Source organism: Salvelinus fontinalis, chromosome 16 (assembly GCF_029448725.1).
Source record: "Salvelinus fontinalis isolate EN_2023a chromosome 16, ASM2944872v1, whole genome shotgun sequence".
Classification (NCBI taxonomy): domain Eukaryota; kingdom Metazoa; phylum Chordata; class Actinopteri; order Salmoniformes; family Salmonidae; genus Salvelinus; species Salvelinus fontinalis.
Window position 1 is genome coordinate 24,210,572 of NC_074680.1, and position 22,151 is coordinate 24,232,722.

The following is a 22,151-nucleotide window of genomic DNA, read 5'->3' on the forward strand; positions in this document are numbered from 1 at the left end:
AAATACCTAGGTGTCTGGTTAGACTGTAAACTCTCCTTCCAGACCCACATCAAACATCTCCAATCCAAAGTCAAATCCAGAATTGGCTTCCTATTCCGCAACAAAGCATCCTTTACTCATGCTGCCAAACATACCCTTGTAAAACTGACCATCCTAACAATCCTCGACTTCGGTGATGTCATTTACAAAATAGCCTCCAAAATCCTACTCAATAAATTGGATGCAGTCTATCACAGTGCCATCCGTTTTGTCACCAAAGCCCCATATACTACCCACCACTGCGACCTGTACACTCTCGTTGGCTGGCCCTCGCTTCATACTCGTCGCCAAACCCACTGGTTCCAGGTCATCTACAAGACCCTGCTAGGTAAAGTCCCCCCTTATCTCAGCTCGCTGGTCACCATAGCAGCACCTACCTGTACCTGTAGCTCCAGCAGGTATATCTCTCTAGTCACCCCCAAAACCAATTCTTCCTTTGGACGCCTCTCCTTCCAGTTCTCTGCTGCCAATGACTGGAACGAACTACAAAAATCTCTGAAACTGGAAACACTTATCTCCCTCACTAGCTTTAAGCACCAGCTGTCAGAGCAGCTCATAGATTACTGCACCTGTACATAACCCATCTACAATTTAGCCCAAACAACTACCTCTTTACCTACTGTATTAATTTATTAATTTATTTTGCTCCTTTGCACCCCATTATTTCTGTCTCTACTTTGCACTTTCTTCCAATGCAAACCAACCATTCCAGTGTTTTTTTAGTTTTTATTTTACTTGCTGTGTTGTACTCACTTCGCCTCCATGGCCTTTTTATATTTTTATTTATTTATACATATATCTGTTTGCCTTCACCTCCCTTATCTCACCTCACTTGCTCACATTGTATATAGACTTATTTTTATTTTTTTTTCACTGTATTATTGACTATATGTTGGTTTTTACTCCATGTGTAACTATGTGTTGTTGTATGTGTCGAACTGCTTTGCTTTATCTTGGCCAGGTCGCAATTGTAAATGAGAACGTGTTCTCAATTTGCCTACCTGGTTAAATAAAGGTTAAATAAAAAATAAAAAAAAATAAAAAACTGAGATCGGATGTAAACTGAGTGTACAAAAGATTAGGAACACCTGCTTTTTCCATGACATTGACTGACCAGGTGTAAACTATGATCCCTTATTAATGTCACTTGTTCAATCCACTTCAATCAGTGTAGATGAAGGGGAGGAGACAGGTTAAAGAAGGATTTTTAAGCCTTGAGACATGGAATGTGTATGTGTGTGCTGTTCACAAGGTGTATGGGCAATACAAAATATTTAAGTGCCTTTGAAAGGGGTATGGTAGTAGGTTCCAGGCGCACCAGTTTGTGTCAAGAACTGCAACCCTGCTGGGTTTTTCACTCTCAACAGTTTCCCATGTGTATCAAGAATGGTCCACCACCCAAAGGACATCCAGCCAACTTGACACACATGTAGGAGGCACTGGAGTCCACATAGGCCAGCATCCCTGTTGAACACTTTCGACACCTTGTAGAGTCCATGCCCCGACAAATGGAGGCTGTTCTGAGGGCAAAGGGGGACATTAATATTAGGAAGGCGTTCTTAATGTTTTGCACTCTGTACATCTGAAGCGGTTCTCTCCCCTCTCTGGTCGTGACAACAGACAGATACACAGACAGCAGCAGTGACAGACAGTGTTATCATTTGCTCCACTTATGTAACATTGTATTTTTGCATTTGTACTCTTTACCCATGTTATCCCATTATTAATGCAATGGCTTAGCAGATGGGTTGTTCTTCATTTTGAACATTTTACACTGGTAACTGAAGTAAAGCCTTTCATGGTAAGGATCACTGGTTGTAAAATCTGTGTACCTGTCCTTCGTCTACCTGCCTGTCCCTGTGTTAACCTGTGTCTGTGTCTGTCTTCCCCTGCAGGGCGCCCTGAGCAGCGAGCGGGACTACGAGAGTGTGGTGCTGATGAAGATGAGACAGGCAGCAGAGAGACAGAGACTTATAGAGGAGATGCAGAGAGAGGACGAGGAGAATGCAGCTTAGTACCAGGCCCAGGCCGCGATTCAATCCAAGGTGTGTCGTCTATAAGCGCACAGTGCTTGACATTTTAAAGGTAATTTCCATTTGAGCCGACATCTGTGACCTCCGCGAACGTCTGGGAAATTGCCTTTTTAAAAGAAACGTTGTCGGTAGTGCAGGGCACAGCGCTTTAACAAGCCTTTCAATGAATCCTGGTCCCAGTCCAGCTCTGCCCAGCCACAACCCAACTCTACTACACACTTGATGCTTTAGTTTCATAAAGCACATCTCGTAGTTTTATTATGAATTATCTGTTGAATAAACATCTCCTTTACAGAATGTGTTTTTCCTCGTTTGTCATTCACTGAATTACTACTGGTATGGCTCCGTTGGTAGAGCATGGTGCTTGCAATGCCAGGGTTCGATTCTCGGGGCCACCCATATGTAAAATGTATGCACGCAGGACTGTAAGTCGCTTTGGATAAAAGTGTCTGCTAAATGGCATAGTTTATATTATATGTTGCTAGTTACAACTGTAATGTAATCTCAACCAGTGTACTTTTTCATCCAAACCTCTTCTAAGACAAACAGGGGAACACGATTTATACTATGAAGTGGTGTTATCGTAACATATTTCAAAAGACCCCAAAGAGTTGAGCCATCCAACACAACTACACCAGATCTAAATGCTGCAACCATGTGATTTGCGTCTGTCACCATCACTCCATCTTTAACTGTGAAACATTCTTTCATTACCATATCTTTGCAGCCAAGAGACTTGAGTCGTTTCCCTTGAATGCAATTTTTGTTAAATGCAGTATGTGTGTCTGTGAAACTAGTTGAGTCTTCCAACAGTCCAAACCACAACCATGTGATCAGAAGATGGGAAGGTCATGGCTATTCCATGTTTAATCGGCAATTAGCCTGGATTGGAGTGGTAGTACTGTAGGCAGGTTTTATGGGAATGCTTGTGGTCTCACGTGATAATGGGAATATACTATGGAGGCCCTTATAGCAGCGGTGGTTATGATGATTGTTCCTTGGATTTTGTATATCTAAGGCTTTGCACCAATTTACAGAGGCAGTACTGTACAGTACTGTACAACTTCAAGGCTGTAAACTGTACTGTTGTATTTAGTACTCAAAAAAAAGTTTGATTCACCCTTATGTTTCCTTTGTCACATGTTTATGGCTTGTGTTATAGTAAATACATAAGTTCCTCGAAAGTACCTGAACACTGAAGGTCAATGGATGACTGGTTGGCCCACCTATGGCAGTGAAACCAACTTCAGTCCCTAAAATCAATAATATAATTTCTGTACATCAATGGCATTCATGAACAATATGCTCATACAGTGTCATGACCATTGCACTAAGTTGCTCTCTTCCGATTTGTTGCGGTTCCAATTTCAGATGAGTTTCCCAATAGAGGCTATTAAAGGAGTTGCTCATGGAGGAAGAGGTTTCCTGATTTGACAGGCTACTGCTGGGAGCTCTGGTCAGGACCTGTCACTCTGAGCCAGACTGTGGTCACTCTGATGGGGAAACAGGCTTTTGTAACAGTCTCCTCTCTCCGTGGAACATCCCAAATACAAAATGTATTTATTTTGTTGTCTTTCGGGGGACTATGGCGTAATGGTGTCTCAATTTGTGGGGTTGTGGCGTTTCCTCCTGTCATCGTGTTATTTAGGAGCCAGGCGGTCCATCCCAGTGATCTATCTTCCCGGCACTCCGCAACTCTCTTACACAACATCCAGCTGTGGTGTGGCATGGTGTGGTGTGAGCCATCTGGTCCCTACGCTGCTCTGTTCCCCCTCCTCTCCTACTGCAATATATACGCTCATCAGATGGTTCTGTTTATGCATTTGACGGTCTGCCTTTCATATCCCGCCTTTCATATCCCGGAGAGAAAAAAAGCCCAAACATTCATTGTCCAAATTACAACAGAGGAAATACAATTACAGTTCCCTTTCCAGAAACACATCCTGACCGTGCCCTGTGCCAGCAGACTGTGCTGCATGCAAATTAAACGGGAAGACACAGCGTCCCAACAAAGTCCATCCAATCAACAGGAGACCCGGCGGCATCTTCATAGCATTCTCTCCTCCTCTTCCTAGGATTCTCTGTCCGTGTGGAAACTGGCAGCTTCTCAGACGCCAGCGGAACCTGGAACTGTCATAGTCACGCCCGCATGGAGAAATTAGGGACCTTTTGATAGTTAAATGGTGGCCAAGTCACGGCAGAGGCAGCAGGCCCGGTGAAGGCTCAGTGATCTGGGGTTAGCCTCAGACACGCGCTGGCAGCCCAGGAGCTGCAAATGAGCCTCTAATGAAACCACCCAGCAGCAGAAGGGCTGGCTCACACTGTCTCTCTCCGCCAGGCCTCGGACAGGCCTCCTGCAGCACTCGTCACACTCACAGGACACAACCTGACTCTAACCTCGCCCTATATACTGAGCTTTGACTGGCCCACTTTGAGTCTCAGAAACCACCTAAACGGGTCTCAGAAACCACCTGGGCCTGAGGCGAGAAGGTATTGTTCTTACTGTTTTCTTAGGAAAGAGAGTCTCTGATGTATCCAACAAGTGTAATGCTAACCATATTCTACTGACAGATGGCAGATGGGGAGATCAGACTTCCAACCTGTCCTTTTAGTATACTCTACCTCCTTGAGAGTTGAGACGTGCCTCGGAACAAATCGGATACAAATGACATCAAATAATATTAATCTTTTATTATAATTGCCTCACATGCATCTCATTAATTTATATCACCAATGACAAGAAAACTACATCAATAGCTCTAATGGAATAGATTGTGTGCCATGATGGAGTCAGGATAAAGGAATGTTTGTAGACTGGTAAAAGTAAAAGGTAAATATTTGCTTGGCCTAAAGGCAAAGTAAAATAAACTTTGAAACTGATTAATCTCACACTTGACATTCAGGTTCAGTTACAGATAGGTACAAGTTGCAATGACATGAACTATACTCTACTCAGGTAAAATGAATCTTGGTCATTTGAGCTGTAATTCTTTCTGGAATGTACATTGTCCTCTATTTCCCTGAAGTCTGTAAACCCATTGGTATGATAGATTATGAACAAGCCACTACTCACATATCTATTTGGTAGCTGCTCCAAAACATTGTAGTGCGTCTGAACGGGAGTACAAATGTTTGACAAGTAGCGTCATTATACAAATTCGCTCATTTAAGGTCCTTTTATGTCAAATTCTGTACTTTGCTCCCCTTGCTCAAAAATGACTAGAAGGTAGAAAGAACCATTACATCACTGAGAGAACAGTAGCAGAATCAATGTATAGAATCCTCCGATTTGTAATGTTAAATGTATAGTATAGGTTTTCTCTGTGGCCCCTCATTGGACGGAGGACACTACAACCACAACCTCGTGGCCCAGGAGAACACACTCGCACTGACCCCCGGTCAGGTTATGCAGTCTGTCTCCTTGTACATGCACCACACCAGCGTCTGTCCCACGCCAGTCATGGTCACCACACGGAAGCCAATCTTCTCCAGCTTGTCCAACACCAACCGTGGAGAGTCGTCCACGTGGTACTCCGAGCTGCAAGAGGCACAAAGCATTGTTTTTCACGACTTGTAAACTCTGTCGTCTGGAACGCTAACACACGCAGGAGGACTCAATGAGCCAGGATTTTGCTTTTGTGATTAGTCCCTCAACACCTTTGGTTAATTTCACAAAAACACTCGTGGCAGATCGGCAACGACAACACTTCCCTGTTCTGTGTTCCATCAGCTCTGCTGGTCTGTTCCCAAACTAAAGAACAGCAGTCTCCTTTCTGCTCTGGTACAACTTATCTTTCACTGCTACACCATTGTTCCATGGCTCTGTGACTGGCTCAAAGGTTTGTCATGATCTTGGGATATGAAAGTAAGAGCCATTTCCTGACACAGTAAGGATGGATTTCGCTACACCCGCAATAACATCTGCTAAATAAGTGTATGTGACCAATAAGATTTGATTTGATGTCACTAGTGGACATACTGAACACTCACAAATTGTTCCCCAGCATGGTGGTTTTCCTGGCTCCCAGGTAGTTCATTATGGCTGGGTCAGAGTATTCATCTCCTACCATGGTTGGCCCAGTCTCCTGAAAAACAACACCTGCAGTTGAAGTCGGAAGTTTACATGCACTTAGGTTGTAGTCATTAAAATGAAGTTTTCAACTACTCCACATTTCTTGTTAACAAACTATAATTTTGGCAAGTCGGTTAGGACATCTACTTTGTGCATGACAAGTCATTTTTCCAACAATTGTTTACAGATTTTTTTTCACTTATAATTCACTGTATCACAATTCCAGTGGGTCAGAAGTTTACATACAGTAAGTTGACTGTGGCTTTAAAACAGCTTTGAAAATTCCAGAAAATTATGTCATGGCTTTAGAAGCTTCTGATAGGCTAATTGGCATAATTTGAGTCAATTGGAGGTGTACCTGTGGATGTATTTCAAGGCCTACCTTCAACTTCAGTGCCTATTTGCTTGACATCATGGGAAAATCAAAAGAAATCAGCCAAGACTTCAGAAAATAATTGTAGACCTCCACAAGTCTGGTTCATCCTTGGGAGCAATTTCCAAACGCCTGAAGGTACCATGTTCATCTGTACAAACAATAGTACGCAAGTATAAACACCATTGGACCATGCAGCCGTCATACCGCTCAGGAAGGAGACGCGTTCTGTCTCCTAGAGATGAACATACTTTGGTGCGAAAAGTGCAAATCAATCCCAGAACAACAGCAAAGGATATTGTGAAGATGCTGGAGGAAACGGGTACAAAAGTATCTATATCCACAGTAAAACGAGTCCTATATCGACATAACCTGAAAGGCCGCTCAGCAAGGAAGAAACCACTGCTCCAAAACAGCCATAAAAAAGCCAGACTACGGTTTGCAACTGCACATGGGGACAAAGATCGTACTTTTTGGAGAACTGTCCTCTGGTCTGATGAAACAAAAATAGAACTGTTTGGCCATAATGTCCCTCGCTATGTTTGGAGGAAAAAGGGGGAGGCTTGCAAGCCGAAGAACACCATCCCAAGCGGGGGGTGCTTTGCTGCAGGAAGGACTGGTGCACTTCACAAAATAAATAGAATCATGAGGAGGGAGAATTATGTGGATATATTGAAGCACCATCTCAAGACATCATTCAGGAAGTTAATTAAAGCTTGGTCGCAACTGGGTCTTCCAAATGGACAATGACCCCAAGCATATTTCCAAAGTTGTGGCAAAATGGCTTAAGGACAACAAAGTCAAGGTATTGGAGTGGCCATCACAAAGCCCTGACCTCAATCCTATAGAAACTTTGTTGTCAGAACTGAAAAAGTGTGTGTGTGAGCAAGGAGGCCTACAAACCTGACTCAGTTACACCAGCTCTGTCAGGAGGAATGGGACAAAACTCACCCAACTTATTGTGGGAAGCTTGTGGAAGGTCACCTGAAACGTTTGACCCAAGTTATACAATATAAAGGCAATGCTACCAAATACTAATTGAGTGTATGTAAACTTCTGACCCACTGGGAATGTGATGAAAGAAATAAAAGCTGAAATAAATCATTCTCTCTGCTATCATTCTTAAAATAAAGTGGTGATCCTAACTGACCTAAAACAGGGAATTTTTAATATGATTAAAAGTCAGGAATTGTGAAACTGAGTTTAAATGTATTTGGCTAAGGTGTATGTAAACTTCCGACTTCAACTGTACATTATTGCCACTATGTCTCTTTTTTTACAGCATTCAGTGTGGCAGACATACTAAAGAGAGATGTCCTTGTTGGCCTGAGGATCCCTTTGTATCCCAGCTCACCTGCATCAGCCTCAATACATTTTCATGCAATTTCGTTCATTAATTAGATATTTATGACCATAGACGTAACTACATATGAGGACACCGAGGTCCAGACCTCTGTAATTTTTGAAACCTCGTCCCCCAAAAAAGAAGAATACAAATAGATTTTGTACACAATAAAGAAGATCAATTACGGGTCAACATTTTAAATATTGCTCCCAAGCTCAGAACGCTTATATTCTTGATCTGACTGACTTCTAATTGTGCCAGCCTCTTCGAACGACTGGAATCCTTAACAGTGGGTAGCTCGTTATGTCCGGAGGAAGCAGGCGATTAACTATGAGAGGGCAGTCTCGCGGTACAGGCCGGGGGCTGGAGACATGAAACGAACTACCCCAACTCGGATGCGGCTCAAGTAGACACATAGAGACGCTGCTGGCAGTGTTTGCGAGGTGCTGGACAAAAGGCAATTTTAAAACCGTCCTGCGACTCCTGCCGAGCCTACACACATTCCCCAAACAAAACAAAAAACGACTCTCGGAGAATGAGTCAGTCTGTCGGCAGAGACTTTTATTGCCGTAAAGTTGAAAGACTCCGGCCAGCTAGAATGATAAAGTAAGAAGCTAACGTTATTAAACGGGGTCTACCTCAGCAGGAGCAAGTAATATGCTAATAAGTTCTCAACTTTGCTTTACAGAGAGTAGGCGTTTAGATAAATGTGTATGCTCAATGGGATACATTGTGCTATTATATTCTAACAATGATGTGGCGCTCAGTGCTGAGGCAGGCTGCAATGCATTCAGGAGAAGGCAGAGGAGACAGAGGTTAGTATGTGGCTCCCAAACTTGGTGTCAGGGCCCCATGTGGGTCCCCTGAGAAAATCTTTGCTAATCTTATGAAAGCGAACTTTAATAAAATATGTTTTAACATCTCCATGGCCTATCTTCCCTATAGGCCTACAGTAACATGCAATCAAAAAGCAAACAAAGTTCTAAAAATGTCATGTTTTCATTGTGTAGAAATGTAGAACTAAACTTTTCTATACCAAACACTCAAACTGAACACAATTAATTGGTTAGAGAGGCCTGAAATATCACTTTAATTTGTAGCTTTAGAATGTGCAAAGTGTGTTGACATATAGTGCCTCCCACAATGCAGGTGGTGATGGCTGCAAGGTGCAGTTGGTGAGAAGCAGTCCCGTGTAGCTCAGTTGGTAGAGCATGGCGCTTGCAACGCCAGGGTTGTGGTCACCTTCATTTCTGTTACGGCTATACACGTCTGGCTCCAAAGGGCTACAAGTATGAAAATAATATGAACATGTATGCACTCACTACTGTGTCGCACTGGATAAGAGCATCTGCTAAATGATGTCAAATAAAGTGCAGTGACTTCATCAAAAACTACATGACCTTTGATCACATGATTTTTATCAAGTTCATGCAGTCGATGACCCATCAGTCACAATTCGGACAATTTTGAAAACCTGCAATACACTTTGAAAGGCGTGACTAAATAATAAGAGTAATCCACTTGAACTCGCCCACAGACAGAGCACTTTCATGCCATTGTCTCTTCAAAAAGTTGCAAGAAATGCGTTCTGTTGATGTCTTTCTTATAATAAACTTGTGCAGATTAATTACATTTCAATACATTTTTTTATATTGTTGAATTCAGATTAATTGTCTGGATTCTGTGATTGAGATTCTGTCCGCATCGCGGATTTTATAGGGCCCAGATGCATGGCAGGCCATCCACAATCTCAAAAACAATTGACCCAATATGCACAGAAATAGGCCTATATATTTGACTGAACAGCGAACATGTGTTTTTAATTTGGGGCACAACATTGCCCCGTAGTTAGACTTATTTGTTTTGCTTCCACGTTTGAAAATGCTACAATGTTGCATAACAGAACATGGGTTGCAATGTAATAAGCGAAAATGTCAAATCGGCTACATTGTTGCAGAGCCATTGCCTGCCTTTACAGCATATTTTGAGTCTAACATTGCGTGCGTCAACTACAAGCATGCATACTGTATGACGAGAAGCGGAATACTAACCAGGCGGATCTGAGTACTAACGAGTACATAGGGCATCGTGGATCTCAACCGTTTAACGGGTAGTCCCCCGGGAAAGGATGATTAGACGGTTACTTCAGAGACGCGACAGTCCCCTTTCCAAGTTGCTCTCGCACTGACAGCGAATGCGGAAACACCCATCGCAATGGACAAATCACAACTCACTCTCAACAGCTGTCAACAAAGCTGGTGTATGCACAGTGTGCTCGCGTGTCCAATATAAAGAGCAAAATAAAGTGTTAAAGCTATTAATTTAGACACGCAATGAAACCTATTTACATGACAAACTGGACTTAATGTGAACATGCTTTATTTTAAAATAATATCTGATGTCATATTTACGGATTTTTGTTAGACCTATTAAATCAGTGGCAATCATAAATGTAGCACGACTATTTGTTTACAGATATAGGTTTGTTTACATTTCATGGAGGTGTTATCTGGGAAGTGAACTCTGGTCATGTTGCAATCAAGGCTACCCGTCTGACTGAACATATTGCCATGTTCATGTTTTTTTCTCAGTTCGACTAAAGTTGTTTATTTTAATTATGTGGCTTTGAAACGGTGCATTATTACCCACTGTTGCTTCAGCCAAGACATGCATGTGTAGCAATCGTAGTGGTTTCGTATGTGAAGAGCTTCTGTAGGCAACAAGTAAATTGACTCGCATAACTACAATAAAAACCCTCTCTGTCAAAGTTCTAAGAGGTCGACCGAGTTCTTTTGTTTTTCTGACGTGTCTCCTGGATTTCTTTGAATTGTGAAATATGAACTTTCAACTTTCCATAGTCAAACACTAATTATCTTTAGCTATAGCCTACTCCAAATAATATATATTTAGCTCCTTTCAATATCCTCACTGTATTGATGAATGGTGACAGTATTTACAGGTCCTAAATATTAGGCTATTATATTGTCTTTTTAGTTTTGTTACAAAATACATTTTGAGCCAATATACATCAAGGTGCTGCTACTACACAGCCTGCACTGTGATTTTGTCTGCATGCAGTACTCAACCATATTTTTACTGTCTAGAACTCTAATTTCCTTTTCTGAGATGTATTAATTTCTCTTTAAGAGCAGCAAAAACTAATTTGGATTAGTCTTCTAAGGCAGTGGGGGAAATGAAAGACAACCTAATAGCCAAAGAACAATGGATGGGGACATTGATCAAATCAGCAATATGAATGTATTGTCCTTTTGATGACAAGAGGACTTGACAATCCGTTTGGCTTTGCATGTCATGCTCAGTAGGGCTGGTAATTTATAGTGTGATCCCAGCTTGATATTGCTCTGATGGGAAGAGATGAATGGCAGTGAGCCAGACTTACATGTGGTTTTGGCTGTTGTTATTGTGAAAAACACATTATTAAAAAGATGTAACGTGTTGTTTTGCAATTTTATACATTTATTTGAACTCAGTTTGAACAGCATGTGTCACGTATGATATATCACTGACAAATTATAACCATGCTGTCTCCAACTTAGTTGATGTCTTTATCAAAGAATGTTTTCTACACTGCATTACACAGTGCATACTAACCCTAACCCAAGCTGATGAATACAGGCTATGCATTCCCATTGACACAGGTGGGAGGTTTGGTGAGAAGATTGCCACCTGCTGGCTTTGTAGACCAATGCCATCGGTAGGCTTATTCTAGTATTAGTAGTAGTGTTAAAGGGGAAAGGTGGTTTCCCAGAAAGTGTCTTTTTCGTCTTTTTATCGCCCCCTGAAGAGAAGAGGAGACTTGATTCAGGAAGGAAAACAGGAAACCAGTGGGGATGTCGCTGCTGTAGTCCAAAAACAAATGAAAGACTCCTGCCAAAAAAACTGTCTCTTAGAATGTGTTCCTGGGGCCCTCTGAACATCCTGTGGTTCTCTGAGGAACTTCCTGATCTAGCTCTTCTGTTGTGCATTATTAGAGCCCAGGGTCACCTTTACTGTGACCTGGAGGGACAGCAGGGCTCATCCTAAGAGCAGCCTACCCAGCTGTAGGAAGCAGTTGACTGCTTTGACAAGGATCTCTTCTTCACCTTCTCACCACTGAGAAGCAGTGATGAGGGGAGAGATATTATTTACTGTCTGAAGAGTATTTCCCCACAGACGGCAGTACGAAGAGAATACTGCTACATGATGAGGAAATGTGAGGCTCCCCTTGGCCCCAAAACAGCAGTAGCTCAGTCCATCTTTATGAATACCACAAACTCACACACACACATTCTCCCTCACACACACTCAATCATGTTTCTTTGCTGAATGCAGAGGAAGCCCATATTTCACAACTTTTTGGCTTGCTACGTCCTGCCACCTACAATGCCAATTTCTAGATGTTTGCTTACTTTATGGTTGCAAAAGACACATTTATGTTTCCTGCTCTTAGGATGAGAAAATCCAAAATACACATGCTTGTCCTTTGCAGAAGTATGATCTGTACACAAGGCATTGCACTGATAATCGGTCAATAGTCGGTCGCCTGCCGTTTCTAGTGTGCGGTTTTTACTTGATTTTGATAATGGCATTGTATTTATCATTACATTGTTATTGATATGTAAAACTATTGCAATACATGCTTATTAGAAGGCTTTGCCTTGAACCATATGATGTCTCCAAATGAAAAGTCACAAAGATTGGGTATAGGAAGCACTTTCTGTATAGTTTTTTTAATAACCTACCCTTAGAATGGACCAAACCCAAATGAATGATTCTACATCTGCATAGGCTGGGTTTCTATATAACACTTTGTGACATCTGGACATGTCAAAATGGCTTTTTAAATATATTTGATTTGATTTGTTTCTTTCAGAAGCTTTCACTGTTCATTGTTCACAAGTCAATGAGACATGGAGGAGTAGTCCTCTTTTGGAAGAGTTTAACAGTTCTCTTTAATTGATTGGCTTCACCCTGACATCTCACAAGATGTACCTTTGGAAAGAGGGAGAACTTTTCACATGATACTTATGAGGCCCCAGCATCCCATTGAGCAATGCAGGAAGCCAATGGCTGAGGGATTTATTTGCTGTGAGGATCAGTGGGTGGGGACCAGAGACGAAGCTATCATACTAGACCTAGATGCTAAAGTGATCTGTTTAAATCATGGCCGCTTTTTGTGGGCTGGGATGAATTATACGAGACAGCTAAGGACATGAAAGATGTACACTAAGTGCTTACTGAAAGAGAAATCAAATAGTCAGCAATAAGCATCCAGCTGCAAGATAAGAGATTCAATTATAAGAGAACATAAGCAGGCAAACCTCCACTTGTATAGTGAAAGAACATGGTGTAGACACAGCTACAGTCTCTCCTTAAACCCCACATGACATTAGCGTCAGCTCCATTCAGTGTTTGTCATAATTCATATCTAAAAGCACGGTTATTGTAGCTGGAATAGAAATGAACAGTTACTAAATGGCATGGGGAAATCTCTTTATTGAGACATACGTCTACTTGCTTGGCAAAGCCTCAGCGAGTGACTGTCCAACAGCTTTAAATCGAACCACGCTGAAGTGTAGATATAAGAGAAAAGTGTGGTGAACTTTATACTTTACAGTGACATTGTTGCATGGGGTCTTTAATAAAAGCAGACCAATGTGTGTGTGTGTATAAGTGTGTGTGGTTCCCCTCGGGCCTGCGCCACAATCCCTGTGCTGTCCGGTGCTTCCTCCTATCTGACATGTGGAGCGGCTCTGAGAGGAGATTTATCCTTGACCTAATTTCTGCTCAGTAACTTTCCTAATTATGCTCAACAGCTTACATAAAGTAGCCCTCTGCCATAAATATTACCCAGCAGTCTAGTAACACCCTTGGGGACTCCTGTCTGCTACAGACCACTGTGCTCTCTCTCCTGTGGCTGTTCAATGTATCGTACCTGGTTTTTGTGTACTATCCGTAGACTGAGATTTGTTTTGCACTGGACGACAAAAGAATGTATTTTTTTTTTTTTTACAAGATCTATCCTCCTCCATTGCTATACTGTTATGGTATTGGGAATAATGGCTGGCATATAGATTTTTGGAGAACGGGCAATTTATAGTATCATTCTCCTCCTTCAGTATCTGTTCCCTCAGTATTCTGGGCCTGTGTCTGACCTCGGGTCTGGTCTGCATTCAGCAGGATTCATTATCAACAGTCTGCTGGCCTGAGGTGGTTCTGGATGCTTCTGAGAGCACAGAGCACTCCTCTGATCCTCTGTGTTATTTCAACACAACAGTCCCGGCAGCCACTTGCTAGTAATTCATAAAAAATAAAAAAATCTCCTCTCAAAAATACAGAATGAGGGAGTTGTATCGCAGAAGACAATCATAAAATAGAAAGAACATATTTTATAAAAATACATATTTTGACATGATAGTTTGAAAGAGGGGGAAATGAAACAAAAACGAGGTCAAGTAATTATGTACAAGTAAACATTTCCTTTTGCTTTAATGCCTTAAAAATGTAGGAAAGATCCAGTTAAAGTCTTTATTGGGAGCAGTTGGTTTCATTGAAGGCTAGGAAGTGGACTATACAGTATGTCCTCCACATCTTTCAATTGAGGATTGTGAAGGGGTTTTAGTATAGGGCAATTCCATGATAAAGGAATTACGTTGAGACTCAGATTTTTCACTTTAAAATGTATACCAAACAAAAATCATTCATTTCAAAGTTTAACAAACTCTATGCACAATGACTACTTTTAACAATTTCCACTGAACATTTTACAAAAACACATTTACAGGAAGAAGTATGCAGATACAAAGTTTGGTAACAGAATAAAACTGAGGGAGATTTTACCAGGAGATTTTTCCAGTAATTTTTTTAATGTATTATGTAAATTGTTCAAAGTACTCATTTATGCATGGAGTTGTATAGGGTTGTTAAACTTTGAAATCAATGTTTTGTTTGGCATACATTTAAAAATGAAAAATGTAAGTCTCGGTGTAATTCCCTCACTGTAGAATTGCCTATGATACATTTAACAAGCTGATTAGACTAGATTGTCTCTTCAACACCTCAGCATGCCCAAGACTAGATAAAAAAATAAGTGCCACAAGTGGTTGAAGCCTTTATTCCAAGTTATTTAGCCACCACAGGATATTGGCATTAGACTTCAGTTTGTTGAAGAGGAAAAAGAGCATCTCAGAGGAAGCCTTTGATTCAAGGAAATATCAGGGAGCACATGACCGTTTGACAAGTGTGTGTTGATAGTGGGAAACATCCAGGCCTCTCATCCCCTTTGTGAAGTTTTGACCCCGTAGTGCTCTAGTTTAGCTTCTCCTCCATCAAGGAGCAGATGAGACAGAGGATGAAGCAGGACAGCCTGGACCCATGCATAATGCCATGAGTGCTGATTCCCATAAAGCGCTGGCGTTGACATCATGGTTTTTATTATGGTGCAGCATGTGGTTGTTGTTTATTAACCAGCCTGCAGAGTTCGTCTGTTCAGTGCATCGTCTCTGGATAGAAAATGGACGCTCTAAAAAACAGCAACAACAATCTGCAGAGAAACCCAAAGGGACAGCTTGATTTTGTTAAACGTATAACAACAAGATGGCAAAATAGTTGTCCAGACACCTGGCCTTCCACAGCACAGGAAGCAGGGAGAGGTCCCCTGGTTTACAGTGAAAATATGTCTGGCTGGCCACCATGTTCCACACTTAAGGTTATGTGAGGTGTTTTTGCATGACGCCATTTTGGACAACAGCTGGAGCAGCTTCGCTCCAACAGAGCGTGAGAAGAGGAACAGTAGTTTGAACAGAGGACAGAATAAAGAGGGGTACAGGCAAATTGAGATGAAAACACATTCTATCTTTGTGGGAAACCTCTTCAGGTCTGGTCTGGTGACGTCACCTGACCAAATATTGTCATACTCCAGATACTAATGTCTGTGATAAAGTCTTGCTTCCCCTTGAAGAGCCATGTAAGTGTTTGTGATTTATTAAGACTGATAAACCAATAACTGATTTGCCAGCTACAAAGGCTGACATAAAATGTTTCTTCTCAACATAGCCTGCCTTTATTTTCCTTTAATAAATCATTGTGTTCTGGAGTCCATTGAAATAAATGGCCTCTGGTTCATCTCCACTTAACAAAGACACCACTCAGTCTAACAGTGACCAAGTGGAAAAACAGTGGTGGTTGGTGAATCCAGATAGCTGTGGCCCTGCACTGTGTGACATATCAGACCACAGAGAGAGAAGCCCTGTTTATACCTGGTTCTAACATGCATCCTTTGTCCTGTTCCTGTCCACTATCTGATTGTGCACACATTTTTACTGACAATTAAAAGATGCATTGTGATCTGATTGTGATCAGATCTTCCTGACCAGCTATGGAGGTAGTCAGACATGCATTGTGTCTGGATGACTTACAAGTGTAGACAGATCTTGGCAGTGAAACCATTTAAATCCTCATTATCCCGCCCATTGACAAATGTCACCATTCACTTATGCCATCAATATGTGTCTTAAAATTATTAAGTAAATATTATTTGGAAAAATAGCGGTGAAATAATTTACTTAAAGGGAGGGACATGAAAATCTGGTCACAATGCGGACACAGTGGGTGGATAAGAGACACGTTTTAATACCATGTGTAGACACATTGCTGAAAATGTGGGCACAATCAGAATGTGGACAAGATCAGGGCAAAGGACCCATGTTAGCACCAGGTGTAAACAGGGCTAGAGAGAGAGGGTCACAACAGCATACTGTATTATGAGGTGAAAAAAGGCTTGAAGGGTTGAAGCCTTACTGTAGCTTCAGCTCTTGATTTAGAGGCGTAGAGGATAAAATGAGTAAATTATGTGACAATGATGTCATTGGACTACTGGCTTTGATGAAGTCCATATGTCTGGGGGGTTCTCATGGAACAAGTTCTCTCTGGTACCTTTCAAATGAGGAACCATACGTTATACCCCCTCTAGAAAGAAAGCCCAGAGAACGTGACCACAGCACCGCTGGAGAGAACTGACCATTACCAAGACCTTTCAGCATTATACGTCTTTATGAGATTAGGCTAGAATGTGCAGGAGGTACTGTAATAGTTATCTTCTGAATGGGATTTTTTGTAGAATTTCGGAGACATGAGATGTTTAGATTGCACAACTACGGTGTGTAGAATAGAGGTTCCATTCTGCATTGCACTATACAGTATAGGCTGGGATTACTGACAATCTGTCAACAATTCTGTTTCATTACGTTTTTGTGGTAGGTAGATATGATTTATTGTTGCAATTTTATTGTTGCAAAAACACTTCCTTGAACTGACCATTAACACATTGGAATACTTGGGAAGTACGTAACTCATGAGATAGTACTGTAACTCATTTCACTTCCAGGAAAATTTGTATTTTCTATTTGGTTTCAAAACATGATTCATGCTGTTGAGGTAAGAGTCCCATTCTTCACTGTGTTGGGAGGGCTGCACTGTCCCAACTGCTCCAAGACCAATACCTCACTGACACTTATCTAGTTCATCATTTGCTCCCATTTTACAAGCTTTGAGGTGCAAGGTCATGGAAAGCACACATACGCACACACACACACGTATTGTAATAAGTGTGTAGAGGGACTGGGGAGGATGACTAACGAGGGCCACAATACATAGCCTCCATTTATTTTGTCGGCCTTACCCCCTCTTTTCTCCATCTCTCACTCATGGGAGAGAAACCACATGCATAAAACTCCTCTTGTTGCGTCAGACAGCAATGCATTCCAATGTTTCATCGTTCAAATGTTGCATCTTTTCCTTGCTCCATTTAAAGTATTCACACCCCCCCACAACCTTTATAACAGGAACCATAGGGTGATGAAATAACTCTGCCATGCCTCCACCAAGCCTAGAGCCAGAGATGGCTTTTCTGACCATGTGGTCTGGTCTATCTACTATCCTGACCAGCAACAACAGCGGGCCCACGTTTTAAGACTTTAGGACCTGTTGTTCTGTTGTTCTGGTGAAGTAAGACTCCTGTTCCTGAAGCATGCAGAGTATTTCTGTGGCTTTCCAGGAAAGAGGAGTGTGTCCCTGAGTTTAGAGAGAGCTGATATGTAGTTGACTCAGCGCCATAGCAGGCCCCCTCTCCTCTTCTCCATTCATTCTTTCCTCATCCCTCGCTTCCTCCATCCACTCATCACAGAACACATGCACCAGCCTGGGGTGAGCGGCTGCTTCTGATTCTGGGTAATAGCCATCAAAACTGGGCCACAGCCTAATGAATAATTTCCTCCAACATACTGTGAGAAAATCACTTTCAGAGTTTTGGGGTAGGGGACTGATTCAGTGTGGAGCGTTCTCTCTTCTTCGCCTCGCCTCTCTCCTCTCCTTCTGTGAGGATGAGCCAATCAGCCAATCATGTGGTGAAATGCAGTACAGAGCCAGCAAAGCAGAGAAGGTTGTATAATGTATTTTCTTGTGCTGTGTTGTTTCTTTGATGCCGCAAACTTGTTAAATACGATACTCAAGAACCAAATGAGCATGTGAGTGTGGAAATCAGATGTGAATTAAAATGTTTACGCTTGGTCCTCTCTAATGGTGTGCCCCCCTCTTCTACACCCCTGGGGGCTACAGAGGATCACGCGGCCCAGGTTACCCTCCTTACCCCCCCAACAAACACACATGCCCCCCCCCCCCCCCCCCCCCCACACACACACACACACACATACACACACACATACGGCAGCAGCTTGCTCTCTGTCACGTACCATCTCCCCCTGGGTTCCTGGACCTCTCTGCTTCTCAAGCTGTGTGACTTGGCAGCTCTCTCTCCACAGCACAGTACACAGCACCCGGGAGGTCACCATGTGTGTGTGTTTGAGTGTGAGTGAGAAAGAGAGAGAGAAAGAGGAGGAGAGATATGATGGGGTTACACGCTACAGCACAGCTCCATGACACAGGTATACTGTATATTACTGTGTAACTAGACTCAAACTCCCCGCACGGGTGGAATATTCCTGAACACTGATTCCCTCCTCAGATTCTCATTGATGCTGTAATGGTCCCTGTTCCCCTGCTGTTCATGTTAACTCCCCTCCACAGCTATGTATGGCTTCCCCACACACAGTCCCTCATAGGGGCCTTGTCCTCTGCCCCTCTGGGCTGTTTGGCTTGGCAGCCTGCCCTGATCTGTCCAGATTCATGTCCCAGTCGTCACGGTGCAGTTTTAGGACTATTTTCATGCATGTTGTATGTTGATGCCTTGGAACCCCTCATTTACAATCCCCAGCCCACTCGTCTAACTCAGTGTCAATGTGGTCCATGGCAGGCAGCTGGGCCTAAGGATGAGGCAATAGTGAAACTGAATCCCACAACAAGAGCTTTGCTTAACCCTGATGTCCTGTTGCTTACCACAGCCTGAACCTGGACCCCACTGCTCCAATCGGAGAGTCAGTGTCATGGTCCAGCAGGAAAATGGGCCTGTAATGGGCCTGCAGTTATCGCTCTTCTCCCCACGTGAACAAAAAAACAACCAGATGACTTAACCCTGTCAAGTCACAGATTAATGTATCTGTTTCAGTAGAAAAAATACAATATTTTCCTCTACATTTGTTTGACTCTATCAAAATAAATAAATATAAATAATAAATAAATAATAATAATAAATAATAAATAAATAAATAATAATAATAATAAATAATAGTGTTTTTGACTAAAAGCTTGAAAGCAAGTATAGGGTTGTATTCAATGCCTTTTGGATTTAAATCCAAACACAAGAGCAGACCAGCGCAATCTCTCCTGGAATTTGCCGTGCAATTGTTGTCTTAACTGTCAACTACTTAAGAGCACTGCATAATTCTTCAGCTTTTTGAGCATTCTTACATTACCAATATGAAGATCTGCCAACGTTCAGTGTGCTTTAAGTTTTTCTTATTTCCCCCCTGCATGCGAGTTTTCTTCCAATGTCCTATGCCACAATAACTTGCCTAGTCAATTAGTGGTTTTGGCAGCGAACCTTCCTTGTATTCAGTCTGGCCACCTCCAATAATACATGTCCTCAGCACACATGGATTCCCATCAATAACAGGGCAATTTCCTCAATCTGTGTGTACCAGTTACCATGGGGGCTGGCACAGCTGACAGATAGCTTTCCTTACTCCAACTTTGTTATAAATGAGGGTCTGCATGTTGCCCAATCCCAGCCCTGCCTAGTACCTAGGGCGTATCATTTCTGGATGCAGACACAGCTGAGGATTGTGCTGACTCTCTCTCTCTTGTTCTCTCTGACATGTTGAACCCAGCTCATTCTCTGGCCAACACACATGCAGTTATCCTAAATCTCTGTGTTTTTCTTTGATTGACTGTCCTCTTGCCCATATTCCACTACTTTTCACTCTGAGATCTCTCTTTATCCAGGAATCTGTCCTCGTGAAGAGCGTTTCTCATGTCATTCAGTTGGAAACGTCTCCAGAACTAAGAGGACGCCATCAGTCTAGATAATGAGATGATTGAGCACCTTCCACTTTGAAGGAGCCTTTGTTGCAAGAATATTTGGATTGGTTACTGTTATGGATTATATAACTGTCTCCCATGTTCCCTAAACTGAGCCCTAAACTGCCATCTACTCATGTCTCTTCTCCTCTTTGTCTCCTCCTCTTCTCTCTCTTGTAGGGGCCCAAAACTGTATTTTGGTCATTCCACCAATTCGGTGCCTTTTGAGAAGTTTAACTTGGGTCCAAAAACATTTGATTTCACGTAATAAAAAAAAGTGTCCAGCTTCATAAAAAACATCTCAAGAGGTTAAATAAAAAAAAGACTATAGTGCCTATTAAGTTACAAATAAAGTAACAGGGTTGACGGTAACAGGGTTGATGATTTCATCATAAATCAACCATAAATCCCCTTGTGAGGAGCCTGTCTATCTTTGGGTAATAGGTTTGAGGTGTTATGCTCGACCCGTTCAGTTTTTCACCACAAAAAGGCCAAAAAGGGTAGAACCAGCTCACCTGGTTTTACACTATGATTTGACTACTAGATGTTCAATGTTTCTTTTGAAAAATATATTTAAGAAGGAATAGTTTCACCATATTGAAAAGAGTTTAGTACACGTAACAGGGGTGACCTTAAAATGAAGGAAAGATGTAAATGAATCACTAATCACATTAAATAAATAATAATCTTCAGAAATGACTTTGTCAAAGCAACAAAATAGCTAGTGGTTGAGTGGGTTAAAATCTTCCTAGAAGTCAGAGGGTGCAGGGAGGGACATGAATTTGACATTAAACAAGTCTTTATTCATAGAAAAAAATCGGATTTATTTAATTCTTCATGTGGTCTATATTAAAAGGCACTACATTTAATATAACAGGCTTTTAAAATTCAATATTGGCGCACAATTATACTTAAAATATCAAAGGCAAAAGGCACTATTTTCGTGGAACGAACCACCTGTCGTTATAACCATATCTCTCCTCTTCTTCCCTCACTCCAACCTCTCTTTCTCTTGTTTCTCGCTATTTCTCTCTCCCTCTATCTCCCTCTCTCCCTCTCTATCGCTCTCCTCTCTCTGTGGCCAGGGACAGCAGCTGGCTGCACTTTGTTAAGCGACCGTGAGTGTGGACGGGTGACATCACTAGGGGGAGATATCTTTGAACAAGATCTACAGGCGAAACATTACGGGCTTAATGCCCTCATTACCATGGACATGGGATCATGATGCAATCAGGGTCACTCAGAGGCCTTCTGGCTCTTTTATCTACCTCTTATTTTCCATTATCCTCAGTTATTATCTAATCCCCCTAACTATGTTCCCTGCAGCCCATACCTTGGAGTTCTACCGCAATTCTGGACATGGAGCAACAATCAGAGGGTGTTGGGTGACTTTTTCTTTGTGTGCGTGTGTGTGCATGCAAACTGAAGTGCGTGTACGCTTCGTTAATGTGTGTGAATAGGTTGGTGCACGGCTCCAATGCAACTTTTACTCTCTAAATTAATTTAACTTTTATTTTCTTTGGCTCAGAGCCATTAGGATGTTTTCCATTAGCATGTTTTCCCCTAATTCTGTTTACGTTTAGAAACGTCACTTCTAATTGACAAAGATTGGGATAGGAACGCTCTCCTCATGTACTCTCTGTTCACCCACGACTGCATGGCCACGCACGACTCCACCAGGTTTGCTGACTACACGACGGTGGTAGGCCTGATCACCAGCAACGATGAGACAGCCTACAGGGAGAAGGTCAGCGATCTGGCAGTGTGGTGCCGGGACAACAACCTCTCCCTCAATGACAGTAAGACCAAGAAGCTGAT

The 22,151-nt window shown here is 42.2% G+C and overlaps 2 protein-coding genes across 2 annotated transcripts in view; one reads left to right on the forward strand and one right to left on the reverse strand.

The window, feature by feature from the left end:
- The window catches only part of LOC129812837 (dnaJ homolog subfamily C member 17-like), a 52,661-nt gene extending 50,292 nt beyond the window's left edge, over window positions 1-2,369 (forward strand). Inside the window, exon 11 of the mRNA XM_055864751.1 lies at window positions 1,935-2,369. Within this exon, the coding sequence (XP_055720726.1) occupies window positions 1,935-2,054 (120 nt within the window). The 3' untranslated portion in view covers window positions 2,055-2,369. The remainder of the gene's footprint in view (window positions 1-1,934) is intronic.
- Window positions 2,370-4,748: 2,379 nt separating this feature from the next.
- Window positions 4,749-10,083, reverse strand: LOC129812839 (GTP cyclohydrolase 1 feedback regulatory protein-like). The gene is made up of 3 exons (XM_055864754.1): window positions 9,914-10,083; window positions 6,063-6,157; window positions 4,749-5,610 (listed from the first exon to the last, which is right to left on the reverse strand). The coding sequence occupies exons 1-3, from the start codon at window positions 9,947-9,949 to the stop codon at window positions 5,472-5,474; spliced, it is 270 nt and encodes an 89-aa protein (XP_055720729.1). The 5' UTR covers window positions 9,950-10,083; the 3' UTR covers window positions 4,749-5,471.
- Between the last annotated feature and the right edge of the window lie 12,068 nt (window positions 10,084-22,151).